Source organism: Taudactylus pleione, unplaced genomic scaffold (assembly GCF_031769625.1).
Source record: "Taudactylus pleione unplaced genomic scaffold, aTauple2 ptg000739l, whole genome shotgun sequence".
NCBI lineage: Eukaryota > Metazoa > Chordata > Amphibia > Anura > Myobatrachidae > Taudactylus > Taudactylus pleione.
This window is the reverse complement of record NW_028285141.1, coordinates 1,152,141-1,171,030: the sequence shown is the minus strand read 5'-3', so window position 1 is coordinate 1,171,030 and position 18,890 is coordinate 1,152,141. Positions and strand designations below refer to the sequence as shown.

The window sequence follows — 18,890 nt, the reverse complement described above, 5'->3', positions numbered from 1 at the left end:
AAGAATTGCGGTGACCGATCACCACCGGGTTAATAGATGCATGCGCACAGCATCTATTCACCATGTGACGAATTGCGCTGGTGTCACAAGGACACGCCCCTCCCCGATCTGCCACACCCCATTTTCAGGAGCGTGCGCGCACATTCGATACACGCAGAAGATGCCCTCCTCATGAGTCTGCACCCTGCCCTCCCCACTTTCTAGCGAGGACACGTGTATGTGCAACCCTTTGTCAACATTCATGACTTTAAATCGGACATTTTCCAGTTTTCTAGGTTATAGGACAAGTTCATAGCTGTAACTGCAAAATTCACCCAATATAATTGCTTAAGGCCTTTAACCTAAATCTTTCTTTCAGCATAAAACACTATTTTAAAAAATTTGATGGTAGGGTACTGAAAACATGATGTTCACAGACATCCGCTGTACACACCCAGCGATGCATTATAGATATAACGCCCGTTCAATGGAACGGGTGATATATCAGTGTGTACACAGGTTTAGGCTATCAATATAGCATAAAGACTTGTGACTGCACTTGCCATGGCCTGCTGAAATGACTTGCGTGAAATACCTGAGTTAGCAAATCTAGCAAGGCCTGGTTGTGGCTCTATAGCAGTCACTGAGGGGTCCTTGAACCATGACGGTACCTACAAAACGTGTACATGATAAGTGTATGTTAATATTTATTTGCTTTCCATTTGGGCTGACCGCACCTTATTTTGCTCAGAATTGTTAAGAAAAAAATAATGTCCAACAGCACTCACAGGACTGTTAATGATTTATAAATTAAAATACATACACTCACTGAAAAATCAATGTTTCAGATATAATTCCTTTATTAGGGATACAATATACTCACATTCATTTGTTACACTTTACCAGCAGTATAAAGAGCAGAAAAGTATTCTTTTTTTTGTTAAATATGAGGACATACAGATGTAAAAAGAAAATTTTCAGATTTTTCAGGTCACAGCCATGTTGCAGTTTTAACCCAGAATGTTTATTTTGATAAACTCCACACTCCTGATGTATCTGGATTATCAATTAGTGGGTAAAGACACATATGACAATGTCACAGCATTTGGCAAAATACAGAGAAACCTCTGTGGCTCATGGGAGTCCACATGTGCTGCTTCAGCATAATGGGAAGTTAATAAACAGAATTACTAAAAACATGTAATTAATTAAATACAGAAAGATACTTAAGAGGAGTTTGGTATGAAATACCTGCAGCTCAACAGCGGCATCCCGATGCACGAAGATCCCAACAGGGCAGGTAAGTACCCTAACCCTCCCCCACCTAACCCTCCCATAGCGGTGCCTAACCTCAACCATCCCCCAGTGATGCCCAACTCTAACCCCTCCTTCCCGCACCCTAAACCTAACCCTGGGGGGGGGGGGGGAAGTGTGCCTAAACCTAACCCCCATTATTCCCGGGGACAGTGATGCTTACCCGGCGTCCGGACTGATTTAATTCGGGATATCGGCTTCTGCATCTTGCTGGCGGACAGGATTCCGGCGTCGGTATATCGGCGGCCGGGATACCGTCCACCGGGTTTTTAACTACATCCCTTTAAGGGAACACGTCTGTAGTTACAATTTTTGTAGAACATGTTTACATTTATCTTGATTTACAGTAGACATAAATCATGCCTGAGTCTGGGAGTAGATACAATTGCATTCATGAGCAGGGCCCTCTACCCTCTTGTGCTTCTCTCCTTACTCTACTTCTTACTCTCAACCAGGGCACCTAACACTTTGTTGCTTTACATTGTTGCCTATTTGGGTGTTATGGTCGCGAATGTAGCAATGTATATTATCCATGTCCTGTATTGTATTGTATTGTATTGTACTGTAAATCAACCTATTTGTTTATGTACCTTGTAAGGCGCTGCAGAACACTTGTGTCGCCAAAAGGAAGAAAAAGGAAGAAAAAGAAAGAAAAAGAAGAGTATTTGGAGTTTCTATCTGGTTTAAATTACATTTGTATACATTCATTTAGTAAGGGCATCTATAAAAGCTTAATGTTAGCCGAGGCCAAGCAGTGAAAAGAAAATCGGAGTACAGACAACTACATGATCTATATTAAGTCATTACACTTAAGGTTTACCTAGTAAAGAATGTGTTAACTTGCAAAATCATACTCTTGCATATAATAAAAACACTGTCACTGGGACAAGGGGTAGATATATCTAAAAAAATAATATAAACTAAAAATATTGAATCTTCGTACATCCAAAATTAAAAAAACAAAACAAAAACATTAATATAAAACCAAATACAAAGAAATAAAAAAGGATTACAAGAAGCAAAGTGGAGGAAGGGGGTCCCAGGTCTCTAACAGGCATGACAAAGTGATTACTTTTGGTTCACCATTATCCATTTGTTCAAGAAGTTATTGGGTACCCAGAAGAATACAATTGCCATGTACATATCAGTCAACTGGCGAAGGCTACAGCTTAGCATACTTTGGGAGTAAGTGCCATGTGATTGTGACCTGCCAAGTGGGACAGGTTTACATCCAATAACAAAAGTGTTAAATAAATGCTAGCTGTTTGGATCTATATTATAGTCATGTAAAGTAAATGAAGATCATCTGCTTATACCCCTTTCAGACATACGACCCGGGAAATTTCCTGCTCAGACCCGGGAATTTCTCCTGTGCAAAATCCAGAGTATTTGGTCGAGACCCCCTTTCACACTACAGCATCTAAACCTCTTTCAGACATAAGCCGGGTTTTTCAGATTACCTGCCTCTCCTAGCCTATCCCCTCTCCGGCTACTGCTGGTGAGGTCATCAAATTGCAGCAGGCAGCCGGCCAATCACAATCCAGCCATTTTATTAATAAATTATTTGTTTTATTCCCTATTTGCCCCCCCTGGGGAAGAGATAGATCCCCCTTCCATAGATGTACTGCCCTGGTGGTCCAGCGGGAGTGCGGGTGGCCCGCTGTGGCAGAGACCAGTCGGTGGTCTCCAGCACCGGCGGGCGTCTCTGGTGCCCGGCTGGGGTCCTCTGTGTCGCTGACTCGATCTACAGCGACACAGCCACTGGCGCAGGGGTTGTTGAGCAGCAGCGCTGAACGTCCTATAGGACACTCTGCGCTGCCCACTCAATTTAAAAGCTGCTTGGTGCAGCCCGGGAGTAAATTGCCGGGTAGCACCATTCAGATATGAGCAGGGTAATTTTCTGGGACTTAAGTCGCGGGAAATTCCCTGGTCGATTGAAGTGTCGGCTATCCGGGAACGTGTTCCCGGGTAGGTACCTTTCAGACATATGCGGCAACCAGGGAACTTGGCTGAGGCAGGCCAAATTCCCGGGATTCTCGGTATGTCTGAAAGGGGTATTAGTCAGTTAAATGCTGCGCTCTCAACCAACCCACAGAAACCTTGTTTGCTTAATTAAATTAAAACAAGGAAATGTATATACTAGGCTCCACATGCACACAGGGATATATCAAAGGATATATATATCAGTATCCTTTAAACCTGGACTGTAATGGCGGAGTTTGGGAAACTCAGTCATAATGTATTACCTATTTGCCTGCTCCATTCAGAGCTTTCTGGGCCAGATTGCTCACTAAAATTGGAGTTAGTGTGGCCCAAGTATTTTTACAACTCAATAAGATTAACCAAAGTTTTTAGGAGAATATAAAAATTATTACACAATATTTAAGAGAAAAGCATGAGTCTTGGTCCAAATGATGTGGTGAAAACAACCAGTTGGAAGCAGATTAAAAAAGATAGAGTCGGAGGGCATGGCCTAGCCGGATGCTGGCGTTGACGTCCTGTAACTGAGCTCCCAGTGATGGCCCTGTTAAAAACTAGTTAATGGGGTCCCCAGTGGCTCCAAGTAACCAGAAGTAGCATCATGGATATCCCTGAAGGTTGTCTGCCTGGGTAGGTTTGTGGACTAGCATGCCTCCGGCTGCTGTAGACTCCGCCTGACCCACCCAAGGACCGTTACATACGTAGCTCTCTGTACCCACTTGGGTACCGCTAGGTGTTCACTGTTAGGAGAGGTGGAGGAGCAGTTGCCTAATCTGCTGCAGGGACAATTGACACAAGTCCAGAGGCCGCAATCGCCGAGATCGTAATGGTGCTGTGACCCACGTTGGCATTGGCCGAGGGCTGAGAGGTGAGACTCACTGCCCTGCTGCCCTTCTTCCACACCTACAGAGGGTCTCCCATCGGGATGCATTTATGATGCCGGCGGTCACTATGCCGACCGCATGCATCTCCACTACAGAATCCCGGCGAGGGTTAATTAACCTACGGAGACCGGCATCCCGTTCGAAGGGATGCCAGGCGCCGATCACGGACAGCCGTCAGGGGGGGGGGGTTTCAGGGTTAGGTTCAGGGTTCCGGGGGGGGGGGGGACGACGACTTCGGGTTAGGCACCCCCCCCCGGAGGTTAGGTTTAGGCTAGGGGGAGGGAGGGTTAGGGTTAGGCACCCCCGGGGGGATCTCAGGTTTCGATGGCGGGGAAATGGGGGGTTAGGTTTAGGCACGAGGGGTTAGGGTTAGGCACCCCTAATGGTGGTTAGGGTTAGATGGTAGATTAGGTTAGATCATACTTACCTTATAGACGATCGGGATTTCCATCCACGTTGGTCTGGCTCTGCAGGGGTTTGAACCGCCAGTGAAACGCATGTATTCCTCTCCCATCTGTCCTGGCAGGATTACACACGCCATTTTGGCCACTAGAGAAGTTGCACCACCATTTTATCTGATCTTCTACTTGGATGGCATAAGATTCAGTGGTATTACAACTTTTAAATGAAGCTCTCCTTTACTAATCTTTATATTACCAACATTGACTAATATAATACCGGTCATTTGACTCACAATAAAGAGCATTTCAAACATGGCAATAAGTAAACTCTACTCTTCATTGTTTAGGGTTCCATATTGTACATCTAACCACAACTAATCATTGCTCAGGAGACACAGAAAAGCTGCATTTTTTTTAGACAATTTTAGGATAGGATATTTTGTTTTGAAGAGGTCAATAGATAGATAAAGGGCCAAATAAAACACATTTTGTAACATTCTCTATGTTACAAGACTGAGAAGGCCGATATGACTGAACCTCAACTTATTCAGAGAAGTGCTTAATAAATCACTTGTGCTTATCAGATCAGTGATACTTCCCAAAAGGTGATTAATACAGGAGATAGAAGTGTAATTTTTAGATTATAAAAATCAGTGACTATTGAGAAACTTTAATGAAGCCCTGCTCAATTTAATTGAGCTCCAATCCATTCATGGTCATCCTAAAAATATACATAAAAAAAAAACTAAATTTCAAGATTTTGTAGTCAGCTTTGATTTCCCATTTAGTATACAGGGTGCAATATAAACTGGGAAAACTAAGTTTATGGTTAGCATTACTGCCGAAAAAAAAAAATTAACCCTAGTGTGTATGTATGTGTGTCTCCATGTGGTAGGGAATATAAAGTGTAAGCTCCACTTGGGTAAGGTCTGATGTGTATGGCCAAATATTATCTGTAAAGCACTGCAGAATATGTATTTAAATGGTAAAAATAATAATAATTATGTTTAAAAAATTAAAAGTTGGGTTAGTCGATTTGGATTGATCCAGGTGGGTTCGGTAGCAATGGAGATTAAATAGCCATTTGCAGTGACCATGACTCCCATGTATTTATAAGTGAATTTAGCACAACTGAGGGTGCAGAACAATGACATGTAAAATAAAGTAGTGTGATTGACCAATATCTTGATTACATGGAGGATTTCCCTCATCTCTAAGGAATGTTTATCTGCAAATGTATCTGTAGCTGAGATCATATAGAGGTTCTCTGTTGACCCGTCATAACTTGCTACTGATGTGCCCTCAAACATCTAGCCTCAATTCGCCAAGCAGCATGACTTGCCTGGAGTCGCCAGGTCCCGTGCTACTCTGCTAGCCCCGTGCATATTTTTTGCCGGAAACGCATTTAAGTTGCAACGCAATGTGACTAGGATGCACCAGCAGACTGTGCTGATTAATTCGATTGGCGACACTATCTGTGTGCACCTGAGAGTCTGTATATGAAGCACAACGGAACTTGGAATGAAAAAGCTACGGTTGCTACATTGTAGCACTTTGCTGATTAATTTGATATTCTGAATCTGTATACAGAGTCTGCTGGTGCATCCTAGTCACATCGCATTGCGACTTAGACGCATTTTCTGTAAAAAAAGAAAAGACGCAAAAGAGACGTACGGCACTAGCAGAGTCTCTCAGGACCTAGCTCGCCGAGAGGGGCTTTTTAGCGCGACTGCAGCACTGATGTGTAAGACACATCTGTACATAGATAAATAATTTAAAAGAAAATAAATACAGGACATGCACTCAGCAAAAAAATAGTGTGATTTTATGCAAGAATGAATATTGCTTTTTAAAGATTCAAGCCTGTAATTTATATAGGGACAGTCACAGTTTCTACTGCTGCAATATTGGCATGGGTATAACCCCATAGACAGCATGATGGCCAATCATGTTCCCATCCGTATAGAGCATGATGGTTAATCAGAGGAGGACTGCTATCAGCCACTGACTGAGTGGCAAGATTAAAACGGGTTTGGATATCCTAAAGATCATTTAGCTGGCTTCTAAATTGGTCTGAGCTAGCTTCTAAATTGGTCTGACTGACTTCTAACTGTATAACCGGAATTCCAAAGTCAATCCAAAAATTCTCTCATACAAAGTATGACTTTTAAGCTATATCTTTGCAACACCGCTTATATCCTTACAGTTACAAACATGGCAAAACACCAAGCTAAACACTACGTAGCATAGACAAGATTATGCATGAAATCGAGGTCAGACAGACTTCTAAGAGCCAGGGGAGGGGAGGAGAGCATGCACAAATATTTACATAAAAGATCAAAAAGGCGGTCACTCGGGAACAGGAAGGGTCTGAAAGAGGGTCACTTGAGATGTGTTCATCTGGAAACTCAATCCCAGAACTCATTTCTATTCAGGCATTTATTGGTTCTTATCAGAATATATTAGCTTAATGCTCTCATTTTCTAATTTTACTAATTATTGGGGAATTAGCAGACATACCAGTTAGGCATTTAGGAGTACAATTAACTGTCAAAAAATAAGAAGGACTGCTAGGTCCAGAGAGATGAACTCAGGCATCAACTGTACAGTTAGGGTAATAAATATTGTTTAATGAATAGCAGTTATTTTCTTTTATCATAACCATTTATTTATATTGCACACACATATTCCGCAAAACTTAACAGACAAAGGTGCATGTGATTAATGTAATGAAGTTACTAAGAAATACATTTATATAAACACTTCTAAGAAAGGCTGTGTACAGGATATGACCATACCTGCTACAAAACAGTGAGATTTTATTGCAAGAATAAATTAGCATTTCTAAATGCGTGCCATGGACCAGTCTAATGGTGCGTACATACGGTACGATCAGTCACCAATAACTATATCGCTGACTGATCTCCCTGCACCTTCCCGGTGTGCTGGATGATGGATATCGATCATCCAGCACACCACCAACGATGGGCCAGCGACCCGCGATCGACGTCCCTATGTAACCTGGATGATATCGACCAGGTGGCCTGCATGCCCGGCCAATGGTCGCTATCGTTATCGTCCTTATGTGCCCACGCATCACTGGTCATTTGAGGGCTGGAAGGCACAAAAAAATTAACGATCTGAACGATATCGTTAATATTGCGCATTTTTATTGTACCGTATGTACGCACCATTAGTCATCTGTGTACAATTGTGCTCACCTAGAAAATGGTCTTATTATGAAAGAGAACAATATTGTCACATTACCATTCCTGTATACTAGGGAGGCCAATCACGGGATCAGCGGGATCCCGGGAGTTTGGTCTAAAATTGGTGGGATTTGTATATCGGGACAAGATACCAACCTCAAGTACTGAAAGACACCATGTAAATATGAACAGGACAGGGAGGGCAATTCAAATATTACCAAGAATGCGTAAGTGAATGTGGCATCTGTTTGGACAGGTGCTGCGTCTGTTTAACTAGATGCCAAGTTGACTACACACCAAAGCAGTATAAATTCCAAGGTTGGCCCTGTTACGCCATTATGTACATTTATCTTCTGCCCAGCACAGCCAAAGGCCAGATACCAGTTAATTGTGGAGGTCCCTGAATTAAGGGCCTAGTCCGATATTTTAAAACATCGGGTACTAGCTAAATAGGTAGGATTGGTGCTCTACAAGATACAGCGGGGTACACACTGATCGGATAATTGCTCCGAGGATCAGAGAGTCTATCTGATCTGTTGAGTGATCGTATGTACCCAGTTTTAGGTTAATATTTATTTTCAAATATCTTGTGCACATTCAAAGTCCTCCACAATAAGCTTCTGGTTTATATTATTCAGGCTGTTATAGGCAGCAGATTGGAGCATTGGGAGAGTGCAGTTTAAAATGTATTCCCAAATTTTCAGTTGAGGTGAAATTGTCATTTAAACTTTAAATTCATAACTTTATTTAAAATGTTTTACATTGTAAGCAACATTTATCTGACTGGAAGATCATAGGGAGTCAATTATTAGAGAATAAGGTCCCAAATTAAATATATATTAGCTATAAGGGGAAAAAATTGCATGCATTTTATGCTCAATTTATCTTTGACAAAAAGGAAGAAAAAAACAATTGTCCCGGGTGTGTCCCATGACATGAGTAGTGACATCCCAGTCAAGCCCTATGTCCCTCTTCCTGCTACTGCAAAAAATATGCAACTTAAAATGAATAGGATCCGGCTTCCTCATTTTAACACATGTATGACACAGTCCACAGTAGCTGGTACGTTATGAACTGCATTCAACAACCATAGAAAAAAATGGAAGCAAAAACATTAAGGGGCCTATGTATCAAGCTTGATGAGAGAGAAAATTGTGAGATATAAATCACCAGCTTCCAACTTACATTTTATAGGCTGTGTTTGAAAAATGACAGTTAGGAGCTGATTGGTTAATACTTTTTCACTAACAATTTTATCTCTCATCAAGCTTTGATACATAGGCCCCTAAAAGTACTATTAAGCTGGGAACACACTTTTTTGATTGCAGACTGATCGGGTAAAACTGTCCCGAGATCAGCCGTGCAGTCTGTCTCCAGTGTGACCCTGTCAGCTGCCGGTGAGCCATGTATACACTATGCAGGCAGAGCACAGTGTGTACGGGCTTCTATGGGATGGGGAGATCGAACTGATAAATATTAAACAGTACATAAGATGCGATCTCCCGATCCCGACCGTTGCAGGAGCGTTAAAAGCCGGTTATCGGCTGACGCTCCTGCATCGGGGCAGCGTACACACCTTATACAATCCAACGGCCGTTCTCTCAATATTGGATTAATGGCCCAATGATTGTATAGGTGTGTACCCTGCTTAACTTATACCCCTTTTAGACCAGAGCTAAAACCCGAGTTATTGTAGGGTTACCCCGGGCAGCTCCTTGGTGTAAAAGGGGTGAGGGTTGGATCGCCCGGCCGAGTGACCAGGCAATCCAACCCAGGTAAATATCAGGGTTTAACACGGGAATAGCAAATACCTGGAGTGCGCTGCTAGCCGGCCGATTGGTCCGGCTTCAGTGGCGCTTGGAGATGACGTTATCTCCAAGCGTCCACTTTCACGCCGGGAAAGCCGGGTCTATGCAAACCCGACTCCGGTGTGAGCGGCGCTGACTCGGGAATATCCCGAGTCGGCGCCGGCTAAATTCCGGGTTTGATCCGGATAGGAACTCTGTTCCAACTCCGGGTCAGACCCGGAATTTTGGTGGAAAAGGGGTATCAGTATGTTTATTGACATGCTTGCAACTTACATAAATGTAAACAGAAAAAAAAACAACAGGTAAACCAACTACGTTTTTTTTTTTTACATTAAGAATGTTAATTATATCCCTGTTTTTATGGAGCAACAATGAAAAATGAATGGCAGGGAGGGCTAATTAGTCAGGACATCGGAATATGGCAAGAGATGCTTTACATTCCCACATTAAGCTGACAAGTAATTTCTCAAAGTGAAATTTACCAATAACAGCTGTGCATTATTAGACTGTGGGAAACTGGCTCTTAGAGCAAGAAAACACAGATTACCCTGATAATTTACTCTGGGAACCTCTATATGTAGCTACTATACAGAGCAGATGACTTACATTAATGTTGTTCTGAACACAATAACATATACAGTAATCAGCATTAAACATCAGATGGGTGAAAAATATGAGATATGGTAAGAACTTACCCTTGTTATCTCTATTTCTACGAAGTCCATAGGGTTCCACAGGATACCTTGGGGTATAGGTGTGACGTCAGTCGCAGGGCACCAAAGAGTTAAGCTTTCAGCCTCCCAGGATGCACTAGGTCCCCCTCCTATACCCCGCCCCCGGGCCAAGGCACCTCAGTTAGTTACCAAGCCATAGGCCGGAGGAGGAGAAGGAAGAGAGAGAACAAAGATCTGGACACATACAAGAATCACATTCTCACCAGAGGGAGACGGAAAACCGGTGACCAGAGCAAAGCCCATCTGCAGCACAGGTGCGACAGGGCGGGAGTCCTGTGGAACCCTATGGACTTCGTAGAAATAGAGATAACAAGGGTAAGTTCTTACCATATCTCATATTTTCTACTTCAGGGTCCATAGGGTATCCACAGGATACCTTGGGGATGTCCCAAAGCAGTATCCTTTAAGGGTGGGGACGCTCCTGTGCAGAAAGGAGAATCCGCCGCCCGAAGGAAGCATCCTGAGAGGCGAAGGTGTCAAACCTGTAATACCTCACGAAGGTATGGACAGAAGACCACGTAGCAGCCTTGCAGATCTGAACTGCCGAGGCACCACGTCGAGCTGCCCACGAAGGACCCACAGACCTAGTGGAATGAGCCTTCAGAGAAGGAGGGACCGGTAGGCCTTCATGAAGATAAGCTTCAGAAATAGCCATACGGATCCAGGCTGCCAAAGTTTGCTTTGAAGCAGGCCAACCCTTTTTACGGAAGCCAAAGAGGACAAACAAAGCGTCCGACTTCCTAAACGAAGAAGTGCGGTCAACATAAGTCCTTAAGGCCCGCACAACATCCAAAGAGGCCTCACCCACGGAAAGACCCGGTGAGTTAAAGGCCGGAACAACTATTTCCTCGTTAATATGAAACTGGGAAATAACTTTGGGAAGAAACTCGGGCCGAGTGCGGAGCACTGCCCTGTTCCCATAAAAAACCAAGAAAGGGGGTCTACAAGAAAGAGCCCCTAACTCAGAAACACGTCTGGCCGAAGCAATGGCCAGAAGGAAAACAGTCTTAGCTGTTAGCCATTTAAGATCCACTGAGCCCAGTGGTTCAAACGGCGGTCCTTGGAGAGCCCTCAGGACCACAGCCAAATCCCAAGGCGCCACAGGTGGAACAAAGGGCGGCTGAATGCGGAGAACACCCTGCATAAAGGTGCGCACATCCGGGATTGTAGCAATCCTACGGTGAAACCAGACAGATAGGGCCGAAACCTGTACCTTCAAAGAAGCAAGGCGAAGCCCATGATCTAGTCCCGCTTGCAGGAAGGCGAGAATCCGAGACAGACGAAACTCCCGCGGTGCATAACCTCTCGGTCGACACCACTGGAAGAACGTATGCCACACGCGATGGTATATCCTCGCGGAAGACGGTTTCCGAGCTCGTAACATGGTACGCACCACAGAGCTGGAAAACCCCAGGGACCTCAGCATGGCCGTCTCAACAGCCACGCCGTCAAAGACAGCCGAGTCAGGTCCGGGTGAAGGCAAGGACCCTGAGACAGAAGGTCCGGTCGTAGCGGCAACCGCAGAGGAATGTCCACGGACAGACCCTGAAGGTCTGAGAACCAGTGCCGTCTGGGCCACGCGGGAGCTATCAACAGGAGCGTCCCTCCTTCCTGTTTGAATTTCCGGATTACCCGTGGAAGAAGGGAGACCGGAGGGAACAGGTATGCGAACCGGAACGTCCACCGGACGGACAGAGCATCCACCAGAGACGCCCCTTCGTCTCTTGTGCGAGACCCGTACACCGGCAACTTGTTGTTGTGCCGGGACGCCATGAGGTCGATTTCTGGAAGACCCCACCTGTCCACCAGTAGTTGAAAAACGTCCGGGTGCAGGGACCATTCCCCCGGATGAACGTCCTGGCGACTTAGAAAGTCCGCCTCCCAATTGAGCACTCCCGGGATGAAGACCGCTGATATGGCCGGAAGATTGCGCTCCGCCCAAACCAGGATCCGAGAGACCTCTACGAGAGCCGCCCGACTGCGAGTTCCTCCTTGCCTGTTTATGTAGGCCACGGTGGTAGCGTTGTCCGACTGGACCTGCACCGGGCGACCCTGGAGAAACCGCTGTGCCTGCTGGAGAGCATTGAAGACCGCACGGAGTTCCAAGATATTTATTGGAAGCTCCGCTTCTGTCGGCGTCCACCTGCCCTGGAACAAGTGTGGACCCGAAACTGCTCCCCAGCCCCGAAGACTGGCGTCCGTTGTCAACAGGACCCAATTTGGAACCCAGAACGGACGTCCCTTGTTGAGGTGGGTCGTCTGTAACCACCACGTAAGGGACAGGCGAACCTCCTGGGTGAGCACAATCGTCTGGGACTTCAGAGACTGAGTCAGCCCGTTCCACTTGGACAGGATCAGGTGCTGCAGAGGTCTGGAGTGAAACTGGGCGTATTCCACCATGTCGAACACCGACACCATGGAGCCCAGTAACCTCATCGCCGAGTGTAAGGACACCCGGCGGCTGTGCAGACAACTGCGCACCCTTGACTGTAAAGCAGAGATCTTGTCCTCCGTCACGAAGATCCTTTGCTGTCCCGAGTCCAATAAGGCTCCAAGATGCAGAATCCTCCGAGACGGGATTAGAGTGGACTTCTGCCAGTTGATTAGCCAGCCGTGCCGTTGCAGCAGTGCAATGGTCAGGTCCAAGTGGCGTAACAGGAGCTCTGGAGATCCTGCCACCAATAACAGGTCGTCCAAATACGGCAACATGCGGACTCCCTGCAGCCGCAGAGAAGCCGCCATGACCGCCATCACCTTGGTGAAAACACGTGGTGCTGTTGCCAGGCCAAAAGGTAACGCCCGAAACTGGAAGTGGTCGCTGCTGATTGCAAACCTGAGGAACTGTTGATGGCGCCAAAGAATAGGGACATGCAGGTAAGCGTCCTGTATGTCCAATGACACCAAGTAGTCCCCAGGTTCCAGCGCCAGAATGATGGACCGTAGGGTCTCCATCCGAAACTTCGGGACCCGCAAAGACTTGTTGAGTGCTTTGAGGTTGAGAATCGGACGATATGACCCATTGGGTTTCTGTACCAAAAATAGATTTGAATAGAAACCCTGGCCCCTCTGGGAGAATGGAACCGCCACTATAACTCCAGCCTGGAGCATAGTGTGCAATACCTTCCGCAGCTCCGTAGCCTTGTTCCGGTCTGATGGGAGACCCGTGGTGAAGAAGCGAGCCGGGGGTCTGTGCCGGAAGGAGAGGGCGTATCCGTGGGAAACCACCTCCATAACCCAAGTGTCTGTCGTAGTGGTCGACCAACACTGGGCGAACTGTAGCAGGCGGCCTCCCACCCTGGGATCCCCCAAAGGGAGGCCCGGACCGTCAGGCCGCAGGCTTGCCATCTGGCTTGGGGGCCGGACGTCTGGTACTCCATGCCTGCTTCCGGGGCTTGACCGATTTCTTAGGGCCAGCCTGTCGAGGAAACGACTGTGGTTTGGGCCTGCCCTGGGCCCTAGATGACCGAAAGGACGATGGTCCCGAACCAGAAGGAGCAGCGGCCGACGGGAGACAGGCAGATTTGGCTGCCGCCAGCGTGGCCACAATCTTATCCAGATCCGGACCGAAGAGAACTTCTCCGGTAAACGGCAACGCTTCCAGACCTTTCTTGGAATCTGCGTCCGCCTTCCAGGATCGCAGCCACAAGGTGCGACGAGCAGCTACCGCTGCTGAAGAAATTCTAGACACCAGAGTACTAATGTCTAGAGCCGCCTCGTTGATGTAGGTGGCCGAATCACGGAGATTGCCAATCAACTCCGCCTGATTGGCCGGACAGTCGGATTCAAAAGAAGCCTCTAATGAATCCGCCCAGCGCTCCATCGCTCTGGCAACCCAGCAAATGGCCATAGCCGGCCGTGCTGCCCCCCCTGCAAGGGAATAAGCGGACTTCAGGCAGATTTCTACCTTGCGGTCCGTAGCATCCTTAAGGGAGGACATGGATGGCATCGGCAATGTGGCACTACGGACAAGACGGGTCACGTGAGAATCCACCTGTGGAGGGGATTCCCACTTCGCAAAATAATTATCCGCGAACGGATAAGCCACCGCCAGGCGTCTCTGCGGCTGGTATCTTTTGCCAGGTTGTTTCCACGCCTCCTCTAAATGGTCCACCAACTGACCCGAAAGAGGAAAGACTGTGGCATCGCCCTTCACATCTTTGAAAAAGGCATACTTAGATTTAGCCGCTGGGGGAACTTCGTCCTCAATCACCAAGGCTGTGCGGACCGCCCGAATAAGTCCAGGAATATATACTTTGGACTTAGCATCAGCGTCCTTAGTATGGAGAGGTTCCTGATCGTAAGGATCTAGAATCTCCCCATCATCAGACGTCCCTTCGTCATCCTCATAAGGAGCGGACAGAGACGCCACCGGCCTTTTATGAGACCGCATCACAGACTCCCCTTGCAACACATCCGACAAGTGCTGTACAGAACTCGTCAGGGAGTTAACCCACGCTGGCTCCTGAGAACCCGGGAGCGGGGAAATAGGGAGACTGTGGGGTACCACCAATTGTCGTGGGAACCCCTGCATGGGTGACGACACCACAGACTGCTGGGACAAACCCATCGGAGTAAACGCGGGCTGCGGAGCTAACTGGCCCACTAAAGCTGTTAACGCCTGAGCGAAACAAGCCCAGGGCGGCTCCTGTACCGGTGCTGTAACCGTAATAGGCCGCGCCATGGACAAACACTGCCGGCAAAGGCCCTCCGCGCTACCCTCCCCCTCCGCTAACGGTACTTTGCACGTGGTACACTGTAGCCGGAGGGGAAAATCACTTTCAGACATGATGGCACCACGTATGTGACCTCTCTCACCAATTAAGTATTAAATAGGCGAGAGACCACCCTGCAGCACCGCACCGCAAGGGCTTTAGCAGAAAGAACAGGGACAGTAATAAAGCTGACAGTTTAGAGAAGAAAAGATTACAGGCAGCAGCGCTAGCACAGTCACATACAATGCAGAAAAATAACAATTCCTGCACTAACAGCGCTGATCACTCAACTACACAGACACAGGGCCTGGTAGGACACAGCGCTGCATACACAGACCTGACCACAGCGGAGGAGAGGTATGCGGGGGGACCCAGACCACGATGCTTCCGTCCAGCGCTTCCAGCAGCGTTCACCATGCGTTCTGGAGAAGATGGCCGCCGAGGAGCAGAGAGGAGGCTGGCCTGGGGGAGGAGCGCTGCCACAGGACCAGTCGGCAGCATGCAGAGAGGGCTGTGTGCAGCGGGGGAGGCGCCGGCTGTGAGACAGGGAAGGCGCGCTCCCCTGGCATGCATTTAACCCCTGGGACGCCGCAGCGCTACCGCTCTGCTGCGGTCCGCTGTCCCAGGGGGTAGTGGAAGCGCAGGTTGGTCGCCTGGCTCCACGCTGCAGCCAGTCCCCAGGGAGCCCCCTGCCTGGGGACTTAGGACCATGTGATCAGCGGGGACCCACCGCGGGACCCCGCTGCTTACCTCTGTCCCCCTTGAATCCGGCCATGGTCCGGAGCATCTGGGGTCACCGCTAGCTGTGACCCCAGACGCCCACCAGCATCCCCGGATCAGTACCGGCGTTCTGGTACCGGCGGGGTGTAGGGAAGACAGCATGGACGTCAGGACTGACTGTCCATGCTGTTCATCCAGATGTGCAGCCACAGCTGCATGAAGAATAAGCTTCAGGGGCTCTTCTAGCCCCCACTCCAACAGGTGCACCCGACTCCGGCCGGGCACCAAACTAAACTGGGGTGCCTTGGCCCGGGGGCGGGGTATAGGAGGGGGACCTAGTGCATCCTGGGAGGCTGAAAGCTTAACTCTTTGGTGCCCTGCGACTGACGTCACACCTATACCCCAAGGTATCCTGTGGATACCCTATGGACCCTGAAGTAGAAAAGTAGAATATCACTTCTGCTAGGGAAATAGATTCACTGTGTTAGCAACAGGCTATTTTATACACTTGAAGCTTGTTTGATTAATGCAGATTCAATCAATAGAGGCAGTTTAATAAATAGTTTTTTTAGGGATAAACCATGCATTGGTAAAATTTAGAATACATACACAAATAGGTCTTACAAATTAATGAGAGCATGCATTACTTTTATACACACAGACTTCCCACACAGCAGATAGCCAGACTTTATTCAGAGAGGAAATGATAACTGTTTGTCCAAGGGCTGGATGAGGGGGGAAGCGGAGAGCGGGATGGGGTGAGGCCTCTCCATCCGGCCATTGCAGCCAACAAAGAGATGCCTTCAGATCTCATATTGTAACCTCTAACACCTCCTCTGCCTGAAATACTAGAAGCAGGCAAGTGGGTTAACACATGCCAAAACACAAGAGCCCCTTGTTGTCTTGGCTTCTTATCTTACGAGAACCTTAGAAAAAAAATCTTTTGGAAAGAAATGGACCAGAGGATAGGAGAAGGAACCACACCCTTATATTTAAATTCTGAAGAGCCCAGCTTATTTTGTGAAGCCAGAGAATGTGGAGCACTAGACAATCTGGATGTGATCACATCATTAACCCCCACAACACACAATCAACTTAGGTCAACTGAGAGTAGCTGAACAAATAATTAACTGATCTGAACATGTGTGTTTCCAAAATCAAGGGCTCTGATCACTTTAACTATGTAACCTATCATCATCAATCCCCTTGATGTATAATTTATAAGTACTTTCCAGAAAGCAAAGTAAAAAAGGCAATGAAATATCAGTCAGAAAAATGCTATAAGAGTATTTGTTTTTATCATTTGTATCAATATATTATCCTTGTGCAATCTTATTACTAGCAGGTAAATAATGCATTTTAGAAGAGAGAGTAACATTTTAACTATACAAAAACTTTTTCTGTAGCTCTGTTATCTAAAACAAAGTTCTCTGTCTGATTTATACTGCATATCTTCTGCCTTTATCTGTAACCACTTTACAGTCATTTTAGACTTTGATAGTTCATTCAAAACATTGAAGAGCGGAAGGTGATTGCTAGCTCCTGGGCTCAGGCATACGTCACGAGTGACTGTGTGCGCACTCAGTACAATTTCTCCCTCACCCACATACATTAAGCCCACGCACATTTTTCATAGGGAAAGCCATAGTGTGTGTAAATCATCTAGCTGGCTGCTGGCAGCCTCTCATGGCAGACGCACGAGCAAGGCTAAAAATACATTGCTGGTATATGCTAGTAGCGCACACACAGCAGCCCGGGAGCAGGCAGCTAGCAGCAGTGCTGCCCGCCTAGGTGTACCCCGGGCGCTACATGTACCCCCTCCTCTCCTCCTACGCTTTCTCTTTCTTGTTTAAAGATGATTTGGTCATAATGATCTGATCCTAGCGGTTCCCAGCACAGGCAGCGTTAGAGGGGTAGGTTTAGAGGAACCTGGTTGGGAAGGGAGGGGGATCTTTTTTTTTTTTTTTGGAAGCAAGGGGGCTTTCGGACTAGTATGGCCAAATACCCAGTCTCATTTCCTAGGCATGTTGCTGATGAGCCTTCCCAAGCACACGAGGTCTGACTGATACAATGGAACATCAGGTCACATTATTGCTACAAACGTTTCATGCAGATAGCACAATATAAGCTCTGACTTACAGTCTGCCTGCCCACTGCGACTGCCATGCTGCTGTGCCAAGAGTGCTCCGGGTGTAGACCAGAGCATGCGATCCTGCTGCTGCTACTGCCAGATGCTGCTACACACGCACAGTCACACACAGCCTCTGCCTCACTGACTGCTGCTGCTCATCCAGCGCAGGGGGAACATGGCCACCACAGGGGAGGGTCTCTGTAACTCAGGAAAGGGGGAGGAAAGATACAGGAAGATGCTCAGCGACTCGAAACACTTATTCGCTCCTATTAGGTCAGGTTTAAAGGAAAAACAGTTATTTAGATCAGTTCCGGACGGTTTGCTAATCCGTTATGGCAATTTAGTGCCGTGCATTTCAATATGTTGAGTACACATCCCCCCGGTTCAGACGATGGTGCAGGCTGTATGGTTGAAGAGTAGTTTGAAGAGTATGTTTTCCTTTATTAGTTTATTCTAGCACAGTGCTATTTTGCTGCTTATAACAGGCACATGTATAGACTAAGGGCTCCATTTATCAACGAAACATAACCCCTTTAGCGCTCGCTAATGGGGTTATGACTATCTTCCTGGATTTAACAAACAGCGGTAATCTAAGATTACAGCTGTTTGTCACAGCATCTTTAGATGACAAGAACGATGCGGTCCCCATTGCCGGCTTCAGCGAAGCCTTCCAGGTGCTGCTGGGTCCCGATGTCATGCACATGCGTAGACGGACGGCCACACATGCGCATTACACAAGATCCCAGTTGCTGGCAGCGTTAGGCTGCCAGCAGCACACAGGAGGACCTTGCAGAAGAGTAGTAAGTACTTTGCTGGGTAAGTATTGGTAAATACCGGTGGATTTTTCGCTTGTATCACAGTGATACTGAACAAAAAATTCTGCTGGTGTTTTCCTTCGTTGATAAATGGGTCCCGAAATTAGTTACTTATAAATAGATCTACTGAGAGAGAGAGAGAGAGAGAGAGAGATACACACCATATGGTTAGAGTGCCAACATTTTGGGGGTGCCTAAAGCAC

At 47.0% G+C, this 18,890-nt stretch overlaps 1 protein-coding gene across 3 annotated transcripts in view; it reads right to left on the bottom strand.

Annotated features, from left to right (window-relative positions):
- The window catches only part of SEPTIN11 (septin 11), a 112,104-nt gene extending 94,004 nt beyond the window's left edge, over positions 1-18,100 (bottom strand). For 2 of the 3 annotated variants that reach the window (XM_088457138.1, XM_088457139.1), the window contains exon 1: positions 17,881-18,100. In XM_088457138.1, the coding sequence (XP_088313264.1) occupies positions 17,881-17,907 (27 nt within the window). In that variant the 5' untranslated portion in view covers positions 17,908-18,100. The remainder of the gene's footprint in view (positions 1-17,880) is intronic. The other variant, XM_088457137.1, reaches the window with a different exon arrangement.
- Positions 18,101-18,890: the final 790 nt, after the last annotated feature.